The sequence below is a fragment of the Staurois parvus genome, unplaced genomic scaffold, assembly GCF_062004578.1.
Source record: "Staurois parvus isolate SC_StPar_1 unplaced genomic scaffold, SC_StPar_1.0 ptg000430l, whole genome shotgun sequence".
NCBI lineage: Eukaryota > Metazoa > Chordata > Amphibia > Anura > Ranidae > Staurois > Staurois parvus.
This window is the reverse complement of record NW_028318226.1, coordinates 2,414,484-2,440,886: the sequence shown is the minus strand read 5'-3', so window position 1 is coordinate 2,440,886 and position 26,403 is coordinate 2,414,484. Positions and strand designations below refer to the sequence as shown.

The 26,403-nt window shown below is 40.0% G+C and overlaps 1 protein-coding gene across 1 annotated transcript; it reads right to left on the bottom strand.

The window, feature by feature from the left end:
- Positions 1 to 1,036: 1,036 nt before the first annotated feature.
- Positions 1,037 to 25,610, bottom strand: LOC149454435 (glutathione S-transferase P 1-like). Its single transcript, XM_089687579.1, has 7 exons — positions 25,491 to 25,610; positions 18,863 to 18,898; positions 14,581 to 14,693; positions 10,510 to 10,597; positions 8,396 to 8,499; positions 3,753 to 3,860; positions 1,037 to 1,344 (listed from the first exon to the last, which is right to left on the bottom strand). Coding segments are annotated over exons 1-7 (636 nt in total). The 5' UTR covers positions 25,492 to 25,610; the 3' UTR covers positions 1,037 to 1,158.
- Between the last annotated feature and the right edge of the window lie 793 nt (positions 25,611 to 26,403).

Genomic DNA, 26,403 nt, shown 5'->3' with positions numbered 1-26,403 from the left:
CACCTTCTACTAACACCACCAATTGTGAAAGGGAGTTCCCCGTTTTTATTGCTCTGAGGACTTGTAAGACTGTCTATCTCAACTGTCAACCACTTATTTTGAAATAAAAGGACTACTCTTAGTAATTTGTCTTGTTATTATAGTGGAAACAGTTGTATAATGTGAGGTCATTAAATTTGTTTCATTTTTTAAAATACTACTACTACCTGGCATACTTGAGTGTCAGTCTTTTAAAAGGACAGTATTGGGTTGTTCAGAACTTCCATTTTCCTCCATATTCTCCACCATCCCTTTACATGGTTACAAATCTCCTTGGTGAATTCTAATATTTTTTCTATTTATAGAAGGGGTTACAATGTTCCATATCTAATAATATACTGACTTTATATTATGTTCTGTAGACTATTTATGTAATGAGATTATGCATGAAGAAATCAAATTGTTCATAATATATATTATGTAAGGTAGTAAAATATATACAGTATAAACCCGTCTCTCATCCTTTTTAACATGAAAGAACCCTTGAAATAACTTTTAGGCCTCACAGAGCCCTACTAATATTATATCTACAGCTTATGAGTGAGTGAGCATTAGAGTGAACAGTAGGTTGTCGATATAGGAATAAATAAAATAAGGAATGCTGCGTACTTAGGGCTGCTTTATATGACTATATTATTTTCAGTAACAATAAAGAAATGAAACAAAACAAATGGCCAGAAAATAAATACAGTTAAATCTGCACTGTCACCTTACATTGTTGGAGAGTGGAAAAGACATTTGGTGACATTGATGGTCATGGAAGAAGTGCCCCCTTATACTGGTAGTCATTGGAAAGAATTTCACCTTTCAGATACCGGAAAAGATCACTTGTGTAAGTGATAGCTTATCTGAGAATTAAAAAAAAAACATCACTCATTGCTCAAGAAACCCCTAGCTACCTTTGGAGAAACCCTAGCATTTCATGAAACCATGAAGAGAGAAATATCTGAGAAAAGCTGGTATAGGCATAGGAGGTGCATCAACTGCAACAGAAACATTCAATGGTACAAAACATATGAAAGTTTATTTTGCCTTTAAATTGTGTGATAGTCCTGAAGAAGTTGAATCTTGACATGAACTATGAAGTGGGGTTTCAGCCTCGATGTTGGAAATACATGCTCATTTGTGTTTAGGGGTAATAGGACGCTTGTTGCGGGCTTCTGATTTCAGGTATTCACTCAGCTTTGGACGTTTGTCAAGGCGTTGACTGTAAGCTGACAGGAGAGGGAAGGAAGCTAAGCATTTTGGATCAAGGTCAAGGTGACAGTGAACCATGTCCAGGAGATTGTAGTCAGCAAATGAGATCTGTAACAACAAAAGCATGAAACATTAACTCTAACCTTTCCCAACTATATGTTATTTTTATTTCACAACTATATTCTACTGCTGAGGCCCTATTGAGGACTTTTTCTTCTTGCTTCTTGTCTTGGTAGGCCACCAAGACAGGAATAAGGGTAAGGATAACCTGACAGAAACTCTAACTATATCACTAAACTAAGAGAAATGTTTGTTTCAGTTTGGCTTTAACCCACTATAGCTGACACGTACGGAAAAAAATACTGACAGATCGCTGTACTAATGCATGCGATGTTAGTACAGCAATCTACCCTGCTGTGCTATTGTGTCCCCCAATAGGACATACTGATCACTGCTGGATTTCAATTGGATGCTGGTGCTCAAGCATGCTCATTCATCAGACATTGGTTGTGAGACCAGCTTCTGACGGACAGGAAGCTGTACACATAGGCCAAAAGTCAGCTGGTTCCTACCAAACCGACAATTTCTGGCTGATTTTTAACCCGTGTGCACCCAGCTTGAGACTACCATTGCTTAAGCCAAAATAAATCATCTAGTGATAAACTTCTGATTCTGCTTCTTCTCTTTTTATTTAATCAATTAATGCCAATAGTTAAATAGTCCATTTGGTTTTAAATTCAAGTAGGTGTGCAAATTAAAGAGGATCTTTACCCAAAAAACTTGATTAAAAAAGTTCTTTAGCAAGAAACATACACACTCTACATTAATAATTATGCTACCAAAATTAGTGTGTGCTGTAAATTGCCTCCAGCATTGTTCCTGTTTCTTCTTGCTGAAGGCTGCCATTTTCTGAAGCCCAGAGTCCTGAACAGTATTAAATCTTCAGGCTATCAGCACATCAGCCTCTACACATTTGGCACAGTGCCTAAAAATAGGGACCAACTGAGCATGTGCACAGCAGGATGAGACAGTGTATTACTGGATTTTAAACAGCATAGGCACTTATTTTTAATGTTTTACATTAAATTTGCAGGTTATAACTGCAAAATGGGCCAGCCTGAATTGATCTAGCAGGACTTAATATTCTGACTAAAGTTCCACTACAAAGACAGATTTCACATTTTCACTGGACATGTAGCAGGTTTGTCATTCTGGTTGGAATTCTTTTGTAGTAGGCTCCATGCACACTAGCATTTTTTTAAGCTCCTAGAAGCTGTTATCAGCAATTTAGTGTTATCCTATGTGTCCATGCACACTATTTTAGACTAGTAGTGTTTTTCAAGCATTTAGGAGCAAAAAAAAAAATTGTTTTTGTAGAGTTGTTGGGATCATTTCTCTGGGCAGAAAAAAAACACTTAATACTCCTAAATTCTTCTAAACACTACTATAAACAGACACAAAAAAGCTATTTTCATCCACCGTTTTTTTTCCTAGCGTTTTTTGAGCTTATAAAAAATGCTAGTGTGCATGGAGGTGTATCATCAACAATGGCATATCCATTCTAAAATATTAAAATTAACTTGTTGAGCAAGGTAGGGACAGTTTAACTTGTTAACTCCATTCTATTTCTTCAGACATTTTCTCTGTTACTTTAAAAAAGGCCTGGATTCTTTCTTAGATACACAGAATATAACTGGATACATACATTTATAGGTAAAGTTGATCCGGGGAATATCTCATTGTCTCTCAGGGGATCAGGAAGGAAATTTTTCCCCTACAGGAGCAAATTGGATCATGCTTTGCTGGGTTTTTTTTACCTTCATCTGGATCAACTGTGGGTATAGGATTATAACTTTTTTTTTTTGTTTTTATGGTTGAACTAGATGGACTTTAGTCTTTTTTCAGCCAGACTAACTATGTAACTACTTGTTATACATTTCCAGAACCTGTAGCCTGATTTCTAGTAATGCAAAGAAAGTCTAGATTGCTGCATTACTGAAAAGACCACCTTTATTGAAGAAAAATAGCAAAAATGGGTAAAAACATAATGAAGTAAGCAGCGAATGTAACTCACTAATGCATTTACTCCTTTTTGATATTTATCTTATGCTGGGCTAGCACCTCATTGTGCACTTGTGGCAGATTGTTGCTGACCAACCCGGAGCAGTGTTTCTTTGCAGCGGATTTCTAGTAAAGTGTAGAATGAGGAAAGCACTTCAAGTTCTGATCGTTGGTCACTCCCGGACTTTTAAGTAGTGAGGACAACTGAAGTGAGTGTAGTTTACACATTGCACTCATATTTCATATTAGGTAGTTAGGGGTAGAGTTACACTTTAAATTAGTGCTGTTGCTTTCTAATTGTATGATATCTAGTATTAGAAGAGCGGTAGATACAGTATATACTGTATGCTGTGTCTAGAATTTCCTCTTACAATGTTACTTTTGCAAGAAAGGTGTAAAGGTTTAATTATTAAACAGATTTTGGAGAAAAAATAATTTATTTTCTCTTACGTTACCTTATCTCCCACTACAAATTTGGTTCCATTTGCATTATTAGAAAGAATCCTTTCAAATGGTGACAGCTGATTAGGTAGATCCTGCAGGTATTTCTCCTTCCCAGTTTCCTGTGAAATGGAAATAGTTACTCTTGCATGTTAACCATGCTTTCTACATTAGATACAGAATGTACACTGTGGGGTTTATCTACTAAAACTGGAGAGTGCAAAATCTGGTGCAGCTCTGCACTGAAAGCAATCCCCTTCCAGGTTTTATTGTGAAAGCTAAATTGAACAAGCTAAAGTTAGAAGCTGATTGTCTACCATGCACAGCTGCTCCAGATTCTGAGTGCACCAGTTTTAGTAAATCTACCCTTATATATGAATACATATTATTAAGGTATACTTAAAGTGTATCTAAAGCTAAAACTTTTTTTTTAACATTATGAATATGTGATGAGTGATGAGAGGTGAGAACCTCTTTCAGGCTTTTATGGTTGTCTGTCACGTTATCTGTTTTTCCTGGTGTCATTTGTTACCGGGACCAAAAGTGATGAAAATGTGAAATTTTGTATTGTCACAAAAGCAGTAATAAAGGAACACAGATGGTAAAAAAAACCTTACATGGGTTTTAACTTTTCCCTATTCCGTCCAAAATTGAAAAAAAGATTTGGCCTTAGACTTTACAATCCATTATCACATTTTGTAGAGATGTCAGAGGGATTCCATCTTGAACGTATTGCTTGACTACTCACACAGTTTTATTGATAAAGCTAATTTTTCTTTCAAATAGAATACATCTTATAAGAGTTCAAACATTTTACGTTCAAAGAATTATGACTGTTTTGAGAGGACTTAAAAATGCAAATGATACTAAACCCAGGACCCTGCATTCACTATATCTGGTCTCCCACAGTACACAGAACATGGAAATGCAATTATTGTAGTAAATATAAACTGCTAAATACCTTTTTTCATCAGCAGTTAGAGCAGTTATGTGACTTCTATCAGTGTCCAACAGAGCACTGGTTAAAGGTTGTAGGAGGCGTTTTCTTTTTCCCCTGATTGTCCTAGGAGGCTGCATAACCCCTGACCATCTGTCTGGACAGCGCTGATTTGACCCTATGCTGATCACATGCACTCTCCCAAGAAAAAATATCAAGCTGAGCATGTGTAGCTTGCCCCCACAGCTCTGTTCTATTAGCAGATGGATTGGGGGAAGTAGAAGAAGGGGAAGATCAGAGAAGACAGAATCAAACATCCTTTATATACACAATGCCTAGGATTGACCCCTTAGGTTCCACGGTGAGTATGCTTTACTGAATATACAGACTGATTTTACTGTTGTGGGTTTATTAACACTTTAAACATGCATTATATATGATCAGGAGTGGACACATTGGTGGAGATTTACTAAAACTGGTGCACTGAATCTGAATCTGGTGCAGCTGTGCATGGCAGCCAATCAGCTTCTAACTTCAACTTGTTCAATTAAGCTTTGACAGTGAAGCCTGGAAGCTGATTGGTTTCTATACAGAGCTGCACCAGATTGTGCACTCTCCAGTTTTATTAAAAAAAGACCATTATGTTTAAACATCATGAGGCCAATTATTCAAAATGTGATAATACATGCTAAAATGGCTTGTAAAATGATATACTGTCGTGTCTATGAAAACCATTACAATCCTTGTCTCCTTCACTGGTGATTCGGTCATCACTTTTATAATGTCAGCAGTAAAGAATATTCTTTAATGGAAAAAAATGTCTGGACTTTCCATTACATGCCCTGGTGCTTATGTGTACATTGGAAAAGTGCCCCCTTACATTGGTGGCCAGTGGGAGAGGTACTTTATACCCACAGTTAAAGGAACCCTAGCAACCTCAAGAGGATCCCTGGTTGAGAAGGGATGGGCAAAAGAGACCCTTTTAACACCTTACATTTTTATACCTTTATATACTGTATGCTGTATCATGTTTGCAGCTTGATGAAATATAGATTTCACTCAGTAATTTAGGAAAGGAACCCTGAGAAGTAACCTCACCAGAGTTTCCAGCACCTTTTAAACCATTCTGCAGCTTGGATCTTTGTTACTTCCAAGATGGAGGCTGGGCTGTAAGGTAGGAAGATGCTCTGCTCTTTTTATGCGGGGTTTAGAACCTTGATGCAGGAGAAGAGTTTATGAAGGCTAACAATTTTATACATAATAAAAAATAGAAAAATGTGTGCTACAGCAAGGAGTTATAAGTGCTTCTACATTTACAGTTTTCTCTTAGTCCCCACACAAAGTCCTAGAAATATCTTTTGAGTCTGCCTGTGAAGTCCACCTAATTCAGCTTCCTCTGATAGTGTGGCAATGATGCTCCACTGTTCCTGATGTCACAGCAGAGTTGCCACTTTCATGTAGGCCAGTGGTCTCCAAACTGCGGCCCATGGGCACTGTTCCTCCCACAGATATTACCAATGATAAGGCACCATTCCCTCACATTGACACCAACATTAGGGTCCTATTTCTTCCATGGACACCAATAATGAGGCATAATTCCTCCCACTAATACCAATGATGGGGCACTATTCCTCCTCTTACTGACCACGGGTGCTGTGTAGTTTTTATTTCCACTGACCATTAAGCCTGAGACGTAGTTTACTCCCACTGATGCATTTTCTACTCTTACTCGCTATAGTCTGCCCCCCCTCCTAAAGTGTGAAGGGTAGTAAACTGGCCCTTTCTTTAGGAAATTTGGAGACCCCCTGATCTAGGCTGTGCCTGCTTACAGTAAAGAGGGATGCAAAAAATGTTGCAGAGGACATGGCTATCAGCATTGTCATTGCTTTTCACAAGCCTGTAACTTGTCATTCAGAACATGGCCACACCTAGTCCTGCCCACTTTTTTTCTGGATCAAAGCACTGTTTCTGTTGCTAAAAGCCTTTCACTGTGAGTTGCAGTGTCTGGAAGGAGGTGCATGTGAGATAAAATTAAGAAGGATTTGACTAACTACAGGAAATTAAAGGAAGTTTTTTGTTTACTTAACTAGCTGCCACCCGGCCTATAACCAGATGGCGGCCAGGCGAACAGCTCCTTCCTCCAGGTGGACGCCATATGGCGTCCTTTCCAGAACAAGCATTACGCATTCCCGCAGGGCTGCACTGTGGCGAGATCTGTACCTTGGACCAATCACAGCAGGTCACATGACAGTTGTATACAATGGATGGCATGAAAGGAAGCCATCCATTGTATACAAGTGTGTCTAGCTGTGACTGGTCACAGTGATCACATGCACAAGCTGGGCCAATCATAGCCCAGCTGTGTCATGTGATTAGCCGTGGCCAAATCACAGCTAATCACAAAAAAAAAACCCTGAATTAATCTATTTCATTCAGGTATATGCTTCCTTATAGCAAAGTAATTCTTTGCTATAAGCAAATTGTGTAAAAAAAAAAAAATACTGATCACTTCCCCAAAGTAGTACAATGTTGCTATGGTAACATTATACTACTTTGGTCATAGTGCAATATGAAAAAAAATCTTTAAAAAGAGAAAAAAATAAATAATAATAAAAAAATTGAAAACAAACCATCATTTTTTTTTGTACCGTCACCTGTCAGTGTCCCTTATCACCGCCATACCATGTATTTGATGATGATGTACTGAACTGGTGACAGTATGTAAAAAAAAAATAAATTGTGAAAATAATTTTTTAAATTTCTTAATTTTCCGAAAAATTATGACAAAAAAAATTACAACTTCAAAAACCTTGCCATGCCTGTTATGAAATATGTCGGACTGTCTACTTTGCAAAAAGGTGTCATTTGGGGGATATCTGTACTGTTCTGACATTCTTGGTCCTCAAGAAATTAGATTGGCTGTCAGTACTTCAGGATTGATCAATTTTCAGATATATCCCATAGTTTGTGAACTCTAACTTTTCTACAGACTAAATAATAAATACTAATTTGGGTTATTTTCACCAAAGAAATGTAGCAGAATCTTGGCCTAAATTTATGATGAACAATTTTTTATTTGCAAACTTTTATAACAGAAACAAAGAAAAACTTTTTTTTTTTAACTTTTCGGTCTTTTATTGTTAATTTAGCAAAAAATAAAAACCCCAGTGGTGATTAAATACCACCAAAAGAAAGCTCTAGTTGTGTGAAGAAGCTTATAGAAAAAACTTTAATTTGGGTACAGTGTTGTTTGACCGCGCAATTGTCATTCAAAGTGTGAGAGCGCTGAAAGCTGAAAATTGGCCTGGGCAGGAAGGGGGAAAAAGTGCCCTGTATGGAAGTGGTTAATGAGGTTTTCGCATCACCAATAACTAGATTTAGTACTTGTTTAGACTGTCATATAGGGCCTTTAGTAATATTTTATCCTGTCTAATACTATCAATACAATGGGCAGCATATAGGATACTGCTTATTACCACTGCTAAGCAGGTATTTGCTCACATTATTTGGATAATGATAACTTTACATGTGTCAATACGTATTTTGCATACAGTGGAATACAGAAAAAAACTTGCCTGCAAAATGGCAAATTGTGCAAACTTTATGAGGAAAGTCTATTGGTTTAAATTAATTTATAAAGGAAGGAGAAGATTAGTGATGAGCGCTAAAACTCATTTTTACAGATTTCACCCTCTAGTAACCTGTGGTAATGATACGTACGAATTCCATGAAAATAAAGCGGCTGAATTTCTGCCTCAAATCTTCCACTCCATCATTCACCATGTCGATAACTGCACTTTCTTCTTTAGTACTACCAGCAATTCCTGCAGAATTCATAGGATAAGTGTTAGACTCAACTATGTATCAATACACTTAAAGGGAATATTTTGTGTGCGTAAAGCGAGTATACACTGTGATTTGTTTATGTCATTCGCAATGCTTGAATAAATGTTCATATTTAGCTGTGAATATCACATTTTCACTGACTCTGAAGCTATCCAAAAAGCTCCCTATGTGAAACAAGAATGTCAGTACTCTCCTAATGCAAGTCCCTATTCACTCTCTCCATCAGAATCTTAAACTAAAGGCAAAACTTTTATTTTCATTTTGGATAAAGCAAGAGAGATTTATAACCCGTCAGATTTTTTTTCTCTCCATCTGTGTCCCATTTCGGAGATTTCCCTTTGCTTCCTGTCCCATAGCCAAACAAGAAGTGAGAGGAAATCCCTGAAAATTAAGGGAGTTCCTTGGGGAACCCCAGGTCACCAGAACCAGTGTCCCCATTGGAAGATTTCCCTTCTATTACATTTCTGGTGACATCACAAAATTTGTGATTTTCTTTTACTTTCACTTTCAATGATAATGGCAAACAGGACAAATAGAGAGGGTGATTCTCCCTAACGGGGCCCAGACAGCAATATAAACTCGAATCCCTCTCCACTCTTACCAAAACTAAAAAAAAAGGTTTGCCTTTAGTTATACTTTAAGTGTCTATGACTTCGGGGTGTGTTGGATGTCCCTTTGTGCACTGTGGTTACATCTACCCACCCCTACATTCTTGATGGACACAGTGGTTATTGGACTAGAAGATGTAACCACAGTGCACAATAGGGACCATGATCTTCGATGGCTGTACCGTAAGAAGAGTGAAGATCTGAAAAAAGGGTGAAGGGATGGATGGGTATAAAACATTCCTACTTTGCAGGAAGCTTTGTTTGCTTGTTTTTTTATTTAGAAACATAGCCCCTTAAAATTTGACAGTATTCTTCTAAAGAATATCTTAAAAGAAAATAAGGGAATTGCATAAAATAATAAGGCTCAATGCACACTAGCTTAAAAATAAGCTCCTAGTGTGCATGGATCCTTAAACTATTCGTTTCCAGCAACGGGGGTTTTATACACAATCTGGTAGCTGCAGCCACCGGGATTGTGTATAAAACTGACAGGCAGACTCCTGCCTGTCAGATGGAAGCAGTCAGGCAGCTGTGGTGCCACCTGGTTGCATCCAGAGCCCCAGTAACGGTGCCCCCTGCACATGCACTCCCTCCATGTATTGCGGGCTCCAATTTGTGGGCCTGGGGCTGACATGGCAGGTGCCCGTGGGTGGAGGGGGGCAAGAGGAGAGCGGAGAAAAGTCTGCTCTCTTCCCCTTCTTGCTATGACGTCACATATGACGTAACTTCCGGGTGACATATATGATGTCACTTCCTGGTCACCGTTGTCACTTTCCACGGCTATTCTATCAGGGGATAAATGTATTGCAATACACCCAGTGGAGCCCAAAAGGAGAGATGCAGGGTCTAAAAAAGAATCTGTCACCTGAAAATAATCACATAGGGGGCTTTGTGCCCCATGTGTGATGAAAAAAGTAAAAAAGATTTTTTTTACGTGCAAAAAAATAAAGCTACCCCCAAGCACCCCCCCCCCGAAAAATTTGAGGCCCCCATCCCTATATATACGTATGCGTCAGGGCACCTACGAATGAACACGCCACTTGCGATACATATGTTACATATCGCCACGCACACACTGGAGTGAAAGCAATAATCCTAGTGCAAGACCTCCTCCGTAACACAAAACTGATGACCTGTAGGGGCTTTTGAAGGTTACTGAAGTCTTTCACATTTCATAGGCGCACACAAATTTAAGGTTTGACATGTTGGGTATCTATTTACTCTTTTATATTTTACCAAACATTTGGGTAATTTGTTGTGTTTGTTTGACCTAAACTTCACTATAGTGTGTTTTTTACTGAAAGGTTGTGTTTCCTAGACCTTTGCAATAATATTTGCGTGTAATTAAATATTCTAAAGATAAAATATGAGAACGCTCACCGTATTCATGTCCCAGGTACCTCAAGATGGCATTGCTCTGATACAAAACAAAGTCAGCGCGTTGAAATTTAGGCAGTTGTCCAAAGACCTACAGGAGACAATATTGTTATGGAGATTGAAAGAAAATTAAAAGGATGGGTGGGTGTAAAGCAGAAGAGAGAACTGGAAGACATAGGCAATCGTAAAGGCCAACTCTGGGCTCACTTCTCCCTCCTCTCAACTTTCCCTAACAGTATTTTATGCTATTTTTTTATTACTTACTTTTTTCTTCAGGTCTATCAGGTTATGCCACAGGATCCTCTTCCTCTTTGATCTTCACCTGGTGACTGGTGGTCCTCAGTGATACAAAGAGCAGTACTAACATGAGGATGTCAGTGCCGCATTTGCTGTATTAACACCCTCTCAGTGGGCAGCCCTATGACACCCTGTACTAACAGTCTGTCCTCAGTCTTCCAGGCTATCCAGAAGACTAACATTATAGCAAAAAGAAAGTACTTTGGGGGCAGCAGATTAAAGGTGAATATTACAGCGATTAGGGAACTCAAAAGTATTGCAGTCAAAACAGGAGTTTAGCAAGAAGAAGGTGCTGAAATGACTTATACCAATTCACATTTTTATTTACATATCCAAACGGAGAGCAGCTAATATGCAAGTCATTAGCAGAAGCCTCACCAACTACATGCCTGCCCTTATCACTACTTCATGCCATTTTGTGGCATAAGTTACACAGCACAATGCAGGGAAATTCCAACTGTGGAAGGAGAGATAAGGTTTCCAGGTTCAGACATGCATAAAATATACTAAGGAGGAGTAGAAACACATAGAAACTCATATAATACATTTTTCACATGAATCTAACAGAAAGGTTCAACAATTGATATTTTAACTTTATTTAGAAAGGGGTGTACTTTTTCTAAGAAGATGATATTGGTTTGTTAGTGTATACTTTATATTCAGATAGAGTTATTTAATCTCAATAACAGAAACGAAGACTTACAGGAAACGTTTGAGCTCTGTCAATGCCAAAAAAGGATATATAACAAAGTATTGAGATGAACTTTTGATATTGACCAAATACTTATTTTCCACCATAATTTGCAAATAAATTCTTTCCAAATCAGCCAATGTGATTGTCTGGATTTTTTTCTCATTTTGTCTCTCATAGTTGAGGTCTACCTATGATGCCAATTACAGGCCTCTCTCATATTTTTAAGTGGGAGAACTTGCACAATTGGTGGCTGACTAAATACTTTTTTGCCCCACTGTAGGTCTAATTAGGTTCTATAAAGACTTAGTAGGTCATTGAATAACTTTTATACATTTTTTAAATTTTCATTAGCGCATAAAAGAACTAGTGTAAATACATTGTAACAATAATATTACAACACATTAATAAATGAACTAGGAAACAATGTTTGCCAGCACAGGAGTCGCTTCCCGAGTTCCTGAGCGGGAACCAGATGTCAGTTTCCCCATGATCAAAAAGTGCCTGAAGCAGGACCAGGCATTGGCCCATAAGAGCCTTTTCTACCATGCGCTGCCAGAATCACCATAATGAATTTCCACTGGCCACTAAACACGTATGCCTATCTTCCACAAGCATACTTATTCAAGTAATTAGGACAAGCAGCAGGAAGGGGATCACACACAACTTCCAGAAACATCTTATTTTGAGTAATTAAACAATAGCAATTGAAAAAAGTTTTTAGATCTTCCACTGCCTAAAACACGCCTGCTTCAGTCACAAAACTGCTATATCTGGCACTTATCTGAAGCCTATGCGGAGATTCACAGGAAGGTGTTAGCCACTTTAAACTTTAAGTCCTCATGCACACTGGACATTTTTACAGCGGCTGTTTTTGGCTTTTGGCATTTTTTTCTACAGCCAGTAAACTCCCTAGCATGTTATCTTATGTGTCCATGCACACATAGACTGTAATCATCGTTTTTTTGGCTGGAAAAAAACCCAAAACTAGTGGGTATCTAGAGGAGTTTTTTAGCTGTAAAAGAACTCTAATGCTGAAAAATGTGGTTAAATGAGGCAAACTGGCGTTTTTGGACTTTGAGTAAGAAAGATTTAAAAAAATGCTAAATAATGCTAAAACACAAAAAAACACGGCTAAACACTAATGCAAAAACGCTGAAACACTCACGTTTTTAACGTGACTTTACACAACGAACGTTACCAGCATTATTAAAACGCCCAGTGTGCATGGAGCCTTAAGGTAAAGTCATAAATAGAGGCCACAATAAGGTGGCTGCAATTACTTTTATCGGACAGAACAGCCTAATCTCTAAACTTGTGTGATCCAGGTTTATTACAGTGTCACAGTGGGACTAAGCCTCATTCAATTGCTGTGCCCTGTTCAATGACAGTGTCCTAAATGCCAGTAAGGGTGTTTTTACTGAACAGATTTGAGTAGCACTATAGATTTTTAGACAAGCACTTTTATACAGTATGTGAAAATGAGAGTGGGTGATCATTTAAACCGTCTAAAAGAAACACACGCATTGCCAAATGCAATCATTCAGTTTCCAGTTGCTGTCCAACTGTTACTGCAACAGTCCATAAAAAGGTTGGATTTAAACCTCTACAATAAGATCCAGCACATCCGTTCTAACTCTAGACCAGTACAAGAAGGTGAAAGACCTATATAAAGCTTTGATCTGGAATTTTAAAATAATACATTCCTCAGATCTTCATTCCTTCTGTTGAAACAAATACCCTGCCAAAACCTTAGTAGAAACCATTGCCCTGTACTTAGTGAAACAGCAATAGACTTAAAATAAATATACTAACCCTCTTGTATTGAAATGTATTGTTGCTGTATTGTCTCCCATTATATAAATCCTGTATAATAATAATAATAATAATGGCTCCCACTGAAAGAAAAGCACTGAAAGCATCTACACTTATAGTTTTCTCGTGCTCCCCCTGCAAAGTCCTATAAAAACCTATTGCCAGTGAAGTTCACCTAATGCAGCATCCTGTGATGATATGTTAAAGTAGTAGTAAAGTCCTGGAATGGAAAATCCGCTGACGGGCAGGGGTTCTTTTCAACAGAAGAGACCCTAGTGGTCTCTTCTGTCATAAATTCACCCCCCTGCCTGTCAGCATGTAATGTGCTCTGAGCTGTACATGCGCAGCTCAGACCACATTTACGGACCACGCTAAATGCCGCGGCAATGTGACTTCCGCGCTCATGCATGGGAGTGATGTCACCCATGGCCTGGCCATTCAAGTGTCTGAAGATCGGGAACTTGTAAGTAAGACTGGGCAAAGAAGGAAGCTGCCGGAAACCAGGGAAAGCTTTATCAGCGTGGCGCTGGAGTGATCCATCTGCAGGTAAGTATGTCATAGTGTACTAGTATGCTGAAGCAAACAGTGTGAAGAAGTTGCTAACTGTCTTCAGGGTCAATAGCTAAAGACCTCTAAACTTCATGTGGCTTTCAGATTAGCACAACAACAGTGTGTAGAGAGCTTCATGGAATGGGTTTTCATCGCCAAGCCAAGCCTTACGTCACCAAGTGCAATGCAAAGCATGGGATGCAGTGGTGTAAAGCACGCCACCCCTGGACTTTAGAGCAGTGGAGACGTGTCCTCTGGAGTGACAAATCACACTTCGCTGTCTGGCGATCCAATGGGCATGTCTGGGTTTGGCAGCTGTCAGGAGAATGGTACTTTCCTGACTGCATTGTGCCAAGTGTAAAGTTTGGTGGATGGGGGCTTATGGTGTGGGGTTGTTATGCAGGGGTTGGGCTTGGCCCCTTAGTTGCAGTGAAGGGAACTCTTAAGGCATCAGTATATCAAGACATATTGGACAATTTCATGCTCCCAATTTTGCTTTTTCACATACGAAGTTACAGACCTGGAATAAATATGCAGACAGAGTCATCCAAACTCCTATTTCAGGTCATTGACTTAAGTAGTGGATCCAGGATGAAGGCCCTGGGCTTGCACCTTCAAAAACCATCTCAACAATGACTTCTCACATAATTCTTCTCATAATTTCCTTTAAAGCTGGAGAATGAAAATACATCAAGAATTTCTGATTAAAATGTATCACTCACTGCAGTCTTCTTCAGTTCACATTTTCCAGCAAACCAATCACCGATCTGAACTTCCTTCTCTGTCCAGGAGGCTCCTTGATCAGCCAGCAACAGCCGGATGGGCTCAGCTCTACCTGGAGATGAGATCAACAGGGAAGTGTAAAGTAACTTTGGAAAGTTTAATTTGTGCAAATAACTATATTTGTCTTATCAGCAGGTACTGAAAAAATTAAATCAAGAAACCCATCTCTTTATAAAACACTTGTTTGACTTCATCTTGAATCTGCCATTTAGATTTTGTCACCAAACCTCAGCAAAGACATTGGTGAATTAGAAAGTGCATAGCAAAAAGCAACAAAATTAATAGGATGATGGAGGACCTCAGCTATGAGGATCGATTACATAGATTACATTTATTTACTCTGGAGAAGAGGCACTTAAATTGCTTGTAGAGACTGAAGGTTTTTTACCTATGCATGAAGGTAAGAACCTTCTCTGTGCAGCACCCCCCCAATCCCCCCTAATACTCACCTAAGCCCCCTCTCGTTCCAGCGGTGGGCTGGACTCCCTCTCCTCATTGGCTGACACAGAAGCTGGAGCCATTGGCTCCCACTGCTGTCAATCACATCCAGTGAGCCAATGAGAAGAGAAAGGGGTGAGGCCAAGCCGCTGCTCCTTGTGTGAATGGACACAATTGTATATGGAGGCACGTGGCAGAAGGGAGGGGCCAGGAGCGCCTGTGGTAGACCTGAGAAGAGGTGGATCTGGGCTGCTCTGTGCAAAACCACTACACACAGTAGGTAAGTATAGAGATGTTTGTTATTTAAAAAAAAAAGCCTTTAGAATCACTTAAGAGGGGATATAATTACAATATGTATTTTGCTAAAAATGTCTAATTTGTCTTCTCTCTCATGCCTAAAGCTGCTGTGAAAATATCTCTCCATCCTCAACTGAAATCAAAAATTGCAAACAATTTGGTGTATGCTGCTACCAAGCCCCAAATCAGGCCACTTTATATAAGGTTGGGTACTGTACACCAGCAGAGGCTCATCCTATGCTCCACAGACTGCACAAATACAAAAGAAAATTCTGACTGCACTCCTTTCACCCACCAGACTTCACTTAATCATAGAGGTGAGGAGACGCGGGCAAGGGGAGACATAAACACACAGCATAATGAGCGTTTGATGATATTCAAAGCAACAGACACTTGTATTCTATCAAGTGCTATCATTTGTTGTATTGATATCTCAGTAACTCAAGGCTATGCATTTTCCACCCTTACTGAAAACCAAAGGCAAAATACCTGCTAAAAACTATTTATTACAGGCAACTGAAAATCATAAAGAAGATAAAGCATATATTGTGGTTTCATTATGATAAGAGATATCAATCAAAACAAGAGGGAACTTGTTAATAAAAAATAATATTTAAAAAGGGACACACTGGTCATTACAGCTTTCTACTGCAGTGTTTCGTAACCTTTTGTCAGTCAGGGCACCCTTTAACATTATGTACAGTCTTGAGGCATTCTAAAACAGGGTGCCACAATACTTTCCATAATTTTAAAAGGGCACCCCCATTCTAATTCAAATGTGAAAAACTATTCTAATAGTTCTATATACTGCAGCAACATCCACACATGTAGGACACCCATTAGAGGCGATTTATTCTACCAAAGCAAATACACTTTTGCACACTGGTACCGACTAGTATTCCAGTCTCTCTTCTCCCTCCATTTTTCTCCATCACTGGGGTAATGTGACCCCAGCACTGATGGAGAGGGCAGGGGAGGGTCAAACCAACATGCTGTGCATGCAACCAACATCCTCCTTATCAACTAATGATGTCATTGGTTGTTAGGACGCCAGTGGCTAGAAGGTCGTAATGGTGCACAATGAAAACCTGTGGCCTTGTGTAACTAAAAGGCAGGCTTGTTCCACCCGTTGGCTTGTATGCAAGTTTTGGGCAATTTGACATTTTGCCAAGGCACCCCTGAAGAACCTCAAGGTTGAGAAAGGCTGTTCTACTGTATAATTAAAAAAAGGGTTTACCAAAAGCAATTAGGCTGCTCACTTTGCAAAGGAATTTTCTCTAGAGCTTATTGAATGTGAAGGTTCACGATAGGAAAAAGATTTTACCATAGAGGTTACAGTAGGGAAGCAATGGAACAGGCATATCATTTCACAAGAAACACAAATAGGAAAACTCTGTTGAAAGAAATCAACAGAGAGATCATCATTGAGGTGAATCTTTAAGGTCCCTTTCACATGGACATTCCAATCAGATCCGCCTGTCAATTCCCAATCAGAACATCCATTTTCCTCTATGGAGTGAAGGATGTAAACAGACGTCCAACCTACATCCAATCCACCAAAAACAGATGGATTGGAATCTGTTCCTCTTCCAGTGGATTGAATGGCAGTTGGCTGTAAACAGACAGGTGGTCTGTTTATTTTGAGACAAAAACAATCCCCTCTGGGTGCTCATTGTACTTTGCAAGGATTTTAACAAACTCTTTTGCAGATTCCTACCTGTTTCTGATCTGAAGAAAAATCAGTTTGGCTATATCAGTTTGCAAAGTTAATCTGAACGGGAGTGACTTTCTGCTAATCACCAGTGCACACTGAGTATCTTGGAGGCTGTTTTGGATCTGAATGGAGCTAATATCGTCTGGACTTTTGTCCTTTGCTGATATCTGGTGGTGGAATTGAAAATTGATCCTCAATTAAAATCCTTTTTCCCTACGTTTTCCTTGCTACTTGAATTGCAATATTTAACAGATGGATATATGATGCCCATTATATCTTTCAACCTAATCCCATTATGCTTGGATGGATATTTCATGCCCATTATATTCTTCAACCTTATTTGGACATTTTAAGCAGATTAGACCTCTAGACAGAACATATTTCTATATTTCTCTTCAATTTCCATAGATGGATGTTTGGTGTCCATTGTTTCCTCTCTTATGGTTTTAAACATATAGGTCAAATAGATCTTTGTTAGGTTATACCTATATATCCTAAAGCATTTAACAGATATCTGATGCCCATTATATCCTCTACAACTGTTTTGGACGTAAAGGCCAATTAAGAATTTTTAGGTCATTTTCTTCTAGCTCCATGAGCTTTCACATCCAGGACTGCCTTGGCGGTAAAAATTTCCTCAAAAAATCTCCCCTGAAGAAGCCCATGAGGGTGAAACATGTAGGGAGTATACTACATTAACCTAACCAAGTTTGAATCTCAGTTGGTATTCTTAGATTTAAAATTGTTTTTATGTTTTTGTATTTTTTCCTTTCTTATGTTTTTTTTACCAAAATACAAAATAAAAATCATTTAACTTTTAATGTGTGGTATTCATGTCTATGCACCCTGAAAGTCCCATCTTCTCTATTGATTATATACCATTTTTAAAACAAAGCAGCTTTTGCACCATGCCATTTTCCTGAGGTTCCCGCAGTCATAAACACACTGCAGCTTTAGATGCATGGGGGTGCACGGGCAGCACAGTGGCTAAATGGTTAGCACTTCCGCCTGGCAGTACTAGGGTTGTTGGTTCAAATCCCAGCCATGGCACCACCTGCCTGGAGTTTGCATGTTCTCCCTGTGCCTGCATGGTTTTCCTCCCACACTCCAAAGACATGCTGGTATGTTAATTGGATCCTGTCTAAATTGGCCCTAGTGTATGAATGTGAGTTAGGTTAGAGACCTTAGATTGTACACCCCTTGAAGGTTAGGGACTGATGTGAATGTACAATATATATGTAAAGTGCTGCATAAAATTGACAGCGCTATATAAGTACCTGAAATAAATAAATGACAGAGAGTGGAAACAGGTGCAATTCCCGTAATCACCCGCAGTAGTGTGAACCAGTTCTTAGTGGGTTAGGTGCATGGTGACAAAAGTGTATTACTCTTGCTCATTTGTTTTCATGAATTCCCAAACAGTGGTTGTTTTATATATAAAATAAAATATGAAGATTTTTTTTTTGTAATTTTGCCCAGACATACACTTTAATAATTTGCATAAAATATTTTTGTTTCCACGAATATAAGGAGTTTTCTGCATTTAGTCCAAAACAGGTATAGAGGCACTCACTGGTCTTGCAGCAGAGGTAAACCAAACAACAATATTTTATGGTCGACCTTTCATCTTTCATAAGACACTAAAACTTGGAGGCGAACAAACGAGTGAACTCAAAGTCCCATCCACCAACAACTCCACCTAGTGATGACATCACACAGTGTTTCAAATTTCAGTTCATGAACAGTAATGAAAAAAATCATGGGGCACTTACCTCTGACTGGGAAGTAGGTAAGTGTAAATCCAGGCACTAGGGGGAAAGAGTAGAATATCAGTTAATTTAGGTTGACTTAAGCCAATTTATATATTCAATGTTAAAGTGACTGTAAAGTCTATTTTGTTATCATTAAAATAATAAACAGGTAAATACGTACGTGTTCTGTGTAATGGCCTTGCACAGAGCTGCCACAAACCTCCTCTTCTGGGGTCCCCAGCTGCAGCTCTTGGCTTCTCTTCTTTCTGCCTTCACAGCAAGTCTCTGGCTATTGGGTCAGACATGGGGGCTCGCTCCCGAGCCAGGCAGTGTGTGTCCGTAGACACACACAGTGCGGCTAGGTCACACTCCTGCTCTCTGCTCACTGGATTTGACTAACAACAGCAGCAGCCAATGGCCCCCACTGTTTTCAGCAATGACTGTGAGATCAGAAAGAGAGGAGAGAAGACCTGCAGCAGGGTAAAGCACTGAATCGATACAGGAGGGGGAGAACATACAGTGGAAGGTTTTTTAGCTCAATGCAAGGAATGAATTAATGTAAAAATCCTTTAGAACTACTTTAACACTGCTTGGAACTATGTCTAAAGCTGGCCATACACTAGTAGATTTTCATACAAATGTTCTTACAAACATTCATAGGAAAATTGTCATGATTGATGTCAGAAAGTACTTCAAAAAACATTTGCTTTAAACATTCTACTCCGATACTATGCGTATGGAGGAAATGCTTGCGTTTGCCAATGATACCTATGATAAACATAAGTTACTGTGGTCGGTCTGGCTCCATTTCTCCTCCTCTTCGACTCTCCGATATTTGTGTTCCCCTGTCGTGCCTTAATGGAGTTGAGCCTTGCTCCCCTGATTCATTTTCAATTTGGCAAGTTCACCGGTTTGGCCCCGCGGCCCGTACCAGGGTGTGGGCGGCAGGGTCACTCCAATGGAATACTGGTGGGGGGACAACTTGACTCTGCTTTTTTCTGTTTCCGTCTCCTGACACGCTCTTCTTCTCCTTCATTATCTTTACAACTGGTTTCTTTTTTTTCTCTTTTCTTTCGATTTTTTTTTTCTTTTTTCACTGTTTGGGTTTATACTCTTGGTTATACAGAGTTATCTCATTTTGTTCCATACATCTCGCCTGGGAATGCTCCCCTTGAAACTATGTTTTTTCATATCTCCGTAATATGCGTTATTGATTCTTCCATCTTGCTATTGTTTGGAATCCTTTTCATTCATCCAGATGAATCATAGCCATGCCTGTGATGTTTTTCTGTCCATTTACTTGTCCATTGTATCATTATTTCTCATGCTTTGTACTGTTAAATTTGATGCAAAATATAATAAGAACAAATTTGCCTTTAAACCATCTACTCTGGACTCCCAAGCAAAAAACAGCAGTCACTTTTAGAAATGTTCAAAAAACATTTTCCATCCCGCGCCTTTGAATTTTCTTGTCATTGCTGTCGAAGACAAATGTCGATTTTACCCCACTAATGATTAGAAAATCAAAAAAAAGTTTCAAACAAAATTCTACTAGTGTATATGGGGGTGAACACTGCTCAGATCGATTGCCAGGAGTCAGAGAACGACGCTGTGTGATGGATGACCTCAGCTGCCACTCCAGCCATGCCCTATGATGCGTTTTGCCCCACCCATAGGGGGCTTGGTCAACAGAGGCTTCTGTGACCAAGCCCCCTATTATGGGCAGAGCAAAATGCGTTACCTCTATGACCAATCCTCTATTGATGGGGCGAAGTGCGTCAGCGGACATGGCCAGAGGAGTGGCTGAATGAATACACTACCAAGTCTCTGAAGTAACTTGGGACACTGTTCCCTTCTTTCTACTCTGCCGGCAGGGAGATTACTATTCACAACCAACCTCAAGCGGCACCAGAAGCTCCCAAATGTTTCTCAAAATTCTACTAGTGTATAGCCAACTTTAGAATAAACCCCACACTCCAAGTAAAAATAAATCAATAAATAAAAAACTTTTTCAGTAGAAAAGCCTGTCCACTGCCAGCATGCTGTAGAGAAGGAACATTTCTCTCTGTCTGAAAGTAAATATCTTGCTGCTGATTTCTGAGCTCTCCAATCAGCAGGGAAAGTGAGTTTTGCTGATTGCAGAGCTATAAATCTAATTGGGAAGTGGCCATGTTGGACCTCAGCAGAGAGACCACTGCTTTCACATACTGCAAGCAATGGGTCCTTCTTTACAGCATGCTGGCAGGGCCAAACTTTTCTACTCAGTTTGTGGCTGCTTACAAAGAAAACAAACCTGCAAATCTTTTGTTTTGATGCACTAGAATAAGGTGTACGTTTAATAAACTGTGTTAAGTGGGTTGTAGCAAGCGTGCACACAGAGATGGATGTGGTTCAACCATTTTGCTCCAACCCTCCATTTTGTTAAGAATTCCCCATGTTGTCCCATCATCCCCCCTCCCTCTCTGTTCATTTACAGTGACATGTGGCCTGAGTGATGAGGAGTGTCACAGGAGGCCAGAGCACAGCAGGGGGCTCCGAGCTGGGGCCTCGCTGTCTAAAGAACCTGTGCAATCTGGCACATCGGAAAAGGATAACCCAAGCCTTCCCCTGAGTTCAAAGACATTCCAGAGGAGTAAAAAACTAGATAACACTTTTAAATTCATTTTTCCCCTATGTCTCATATCTTGGAATATGGCAAATACATAAAAACCAGGCATATCTTCAGATTAGCCACGAGAAGACAAACAGTTTGATATGTCGTTCTCTTTGGCTGGAATATATAAGAAAGCAGAAAATGACATCTCTTGAACCATTCAAGTCTGTATTTTATATTTCATATCTAACTGTTAGGCAGATGCGTCTGCTTATTAGGAAGAGGTATGAGCCAAAATATGAGCTAGGAGATATTTTGGTTCTAGTTTGGGTTTCCACCCAGACACCCCTCCCCAAATGAGGCATTGGTGCTTAGCTCCAGAAACACCCCCTTCTGGGGGAATACAAAATAGGCTGTCAGGCCTAAGAGTGGAAGTTGAAGAAATCTCCCTTTTAACATCAGAACCAACTCGGGAGATGGTGCCCTTTTGCTCTGAAACTTGATCTGCTTAACCCATGACTTTTTGGCAAGTACTTATCTACCTAACTTTCTTTCTGTTATCTTTTTGCTGTGCTGTTGTTCTCTGTATATTTATATATATTGGTTACATCTTTTTTCTGTAAATATTTTTATTGCACCCTTTTGACCTTTTAGTAATAAATCTTACTTTTTGAAAGTGTTGAACTGTTTCTAAAGCTCCTTAATGCAATTTACGAATTCCTGCCGCTAAAGAGCGCTACTATGTGTGTTTAACCCTCTGTATAACCTGTCTGTGGTGACAGTGGTATACAGACGTTTATTTCAACCATCCTAGTGTTATTGCTGATATTGCCGAGTTTCCTCTTTCTCTGTATAAAAAGAAGGTGGTGGCAGTGTGAAGGGTTAATTGCATAATTAACCTGACCCAGTAACAATCGCGCTCAGGCTGCCGGTACATTTGTGGTCCATTAGCTGGAAAATCGTTGTGCAGGGAGCAGCTGGGCATGGCATTGTTACGCGCATGACATTGCGTTTTTAGATTGGCTAGTCCTTCGGTCATGAGTTATGGTGAGAAGGGCTGGGGTCTGACGTGCGATCGTCACATCGGTGATAAGTTGTGTTAAGCCTTATGACAGCAAATCAGGGTGGTAATTCTCTAGAGAGGTGTTTAACTAGTTGCCGACCGCAGATAGCCGAATGACGGCTGCACTGCGGCCGGCCAGTTCTGAGTGGACGTCATGTGACGTCCTCCCAGAACGCGCTCTCCTGTGGGCCCCAGGGGGCGCGCACCCGGCGATCTCCGTGATCGCTGTGTCCTACGGACACAGCTGATCACGTGATGTGGTAAAAGGCCAATCACAGCGGCCTTTTACCACGTGATCAGCGGTGTCCAATGACACGCTGATCAGAGGGAAATGCAAGTGCCGGTTCTCGGCTGCACTTTCCTCACGCTGTCAGATCGTGAGGAAAGTACTGCCGAGAACCGGCAGTTGTCAGAGCGGGGATCGGCACCAATCATCAGGGCACTGATGATCAGTGCCCTGATGATCGGTGCCCAGCAGTGCCACCCGCAAGTTCCGTCCACCTGTGCCCAGCAGTGCGCCCACTAGCTCCGCCCACCTGTGCCCAGCAGATCACCCACCTGTGCCCAGCAGTGCACCCACCTGTGCCACTCTGCAGTGTCACACACCTGTGCCCAGAAGTGCCACCTACCTGTGCCCAGAAGTGCCACCTACCTGTGCCCAGCAGTGCCACCCACCTGTGCCCACCCGCCTGTGCCCACCAGTGCCACCCACCTGTGCCCACCCACCAGTGCCACCCACCAGTGCAGCCCAGCAGTGCTGCCAGTCAGTGCCACCAGTCAGTGCCCAGCATCGATGCCAGTCAGTGCCGTCTATCAGTAACCATCATCAGTGTCACCTATCAGTGCCGCATATCAGTGCTGCATATTAGTGCCGCCTATCCGTGACACCTCATTAGTGCTGTCTATCAGTGCTGCCTATCCGTGCCACCTCATTAGTACTGTCTATCAGTGCCCTTTAGTGCTGCCTATCAGTGCCCATCAGTGCTGCCTCATCAACGCACATCAGTGAAGGAGAAAAATTACCTGTTTGAAAAATTTTATAATAGAAACAAAGAAACTTTTTTTTTTTTTTCAAATTTTTTGCAATTTTTTTATTTTTAGCGCAAAAAGTAAAGGGCCCAGTGGTGATTAAATACCACCAAAAGAAAGCTCTATTTGTGGGAAAAAAATGATCAAAATTTCATATGGGTACAATGTTGCATGACCGCGCAATTGTCAATCAAAGTGCGGCAGCGCTGAAAGCTGAAAATTGCCCTGTTAAATAAGGGGGTATAAGTGCCCGGTAGGCAAGTGGTTAATAAACTGTGTTAACTAAGGTAGGAACCAAATATCTCTTTCCTTCACTTTACTGTGTTGTCTTTGTGATAACTACAGTGATACTATGGCAATGTACCTGTTTATCCTGTGGATCACTATGGGTTGCAAGATCAGTTAACCCGTATAGGTTCAACAGTTTGCACCTGTAAGGGGTTAACTGTGGCAGCTCTGTGCTAAAGTCGGAGATCGGCTTCTTCGGCCTGAAACCGACACATGCACAATTGCTTCAGGGGATACATATCTTCACGGGTCTGGGAGACTCATTTTACCACTACACCGGCACCGCTCCTTCCTCTCTGGAGGGGTGACACCACATGTTACGCACAGGGTGACACCAACCCTAGGAACGCCTCTGGTGTGAACTTAGAGTAATGAGAAAAAGAAATGTATTTGGAGATGAATGCAGTTAGCTACGGGTGGGAGGGATGGCAGGGGAATATAAAAAAAAATCTTTTATATACATATATGCTTTATTATTTTCGTAAAGGTATGTATGCTTTTTAAGTTTTAATTTAACCCCATAACTAATTTCTGAGGATTAATCTATGATCCTTTAGGGTGAAGGATGATAGGGGAATATATATACACACTTTATAATTTTAGTAAGGGTGCACATGTGCTTTTACATGTGTTTATTTTTTATTTTTAAACAATCTATGATTCCGTAATGTGGATCATAGGTTTCTATACACAGGATGGATGCTGTTTAGCTAGCTAAACCTTCCACACATTCCTTTCACTCCCTAACACAGTGCTAACACGCTGCTATCTAACACCGCTTATCACAGACCTGGAGTTAAACTACATCATTTATTAAACAACGTCTAAGCAGGAGTAAAAATTGGCTGTTAGAGAATGTTAAGAGAACTCTGATAATGCAAGAATTAACACAGTTTATTAAAACGTACAAACTGATTTTATTTTTACTTTAAGGCTCCATGCACACTAGGCGTTTTAATAACGCTGTTACCATTAGCAGTGTAAAGTCACGTTAAAAACACAAGTTTTTCAGCGTTTTTGCATTAACGTTTAGCCACTTTTTGCAATGTTTTCTACATTTGTGTTTTTTAGTGTTATTTTGACCAAAAAAATAAATTTGTTTTGCTCAAAAAAAGTCTGAAAACGCCGGCTCGCTGCGTTTAACTCTTTTTCAGCATTAGAGCATTTTTACTGCTAAAAACTCCTCTAGAAACCCACTATAGTTCTGGATTTTTTTTCCAGCCAAAAAGCGCCCCTGCCAAAAAAAGGTGATTACAGTCTTTGTGTGCATGGACACATAGGATAACATTTTGGGGAGTTTACTAGCTGTAGAAAAAACACCAAAAGCCAAAAACAGCCGCTGTAAAAACGTCCCGTGTGCATGAGGACTAAAGGGTAACAGTACTTTTACAACAAATCTGGCTGGGTGGAGCAATATGGAGAATTGTATAGTGCATCTACCCTATAGGTTCTGAAGCTACCTTACTGCTACACAAGATGCAAAAACAATTCCAAATGTTGAAGCGTTATAATGACAACATGAGCAAATAGAATCCGAAATAAAAATGAACAGTTGTTTAAATTGAATTGTTGGCCATTGCAATTCATCCTCCAAATGAAACAGAAACAGTTATTTTGCTCCATTCCATACAAGTCAGTCTCTGTGATAAGGTGCAAAAATTTACTCATATACTTACTTGTTGCAATGTAAGTGTCCTTTCGTGCAGTTTGATCCTGTCGTCTCCTGGAACTTGCTTCCTTCACCTATACATTGGCTCTATTCTGCTGGTTTATATAGAATGTCACTTCTGCTGAGTCACAGTGAGGCAGGTAAGGGATGGCTTTAGTCTATATAATGTCAACAGTGTTTTAGCGTGACAAAAGAAAAAAGTCTAGAAAATATATGTATAAATATTTTTTTCATTATGTCTTCATGAGCTTTAAAGAAGATTACCTGACTTGATGATGTGCATATGTCTATAGGAGGGGTTGTATTACAATTTACATTGTCTGATTTGAGGTTCCAACAGATATAAAAGTACCTGTGGTAGATAAAGGACTGATTATGTATCTCAAAGTATTTTTAAAAATGTTCTCTGGCCACATCTGCTCAGAAAAAGAATTTAGCAGCAGAGAATGATTTTGCCAGCCGCTAACTATTATTTTTATAAACCAAGCCAATGAATTACTCTCCCTGCCCTGCTTCTCAAGCACAAGCAGGGCTTTTTTCAACGGGAACACGATGGTTTGCAGTTCTGGCACCTCCAACACTGAATGTATGTACTGGAAAGGGGTGCTGGGGTGTGCTGGAGGATCTATTGATTCTGGTTTTTGATAGAACAATTGTCACTGGGGAGTGTAGTGTTGCTCAAGGGGTCTTATGTTTAGAGGGAGCTCTTTTGTTGCTGGCTGCATGAGGGTCTATTGATACTGGCCACTGTGGAGTCTATTGTTGATGACACGGACCTATTGTTGCTGGTGGTGGATCTATTGTTGCTGTGGGGAGGTCTACTGTTGCTGTGGGGGTATTTTGTTGCTGGTTGGGTATTTTGTTATTGGTGAAATCTATTGTTGCTGGTGGTGTTTGTCTTTTGTTGCTGGGGAAGATCC

Bases quoted from the DNA above. Each gene is read 5' to 3' on its own strand.
- LOC149454435 (XM_089687579.1), bottom strand. The intron at 8,500-10,509 runs GTGAGCGTTCTC...TGAATTCTGCAG, and splicing joins GTACCTGGGACATGAATACG to GAATTGCTGGTAGTACTAAA. The intron at 3,861-8,395 runs GTACGTATCATT...TCCATTTCACAG, and splicing joins GCTTTATTTTCATGGAATTC to GAAACTGGGAAGGAGAAATA.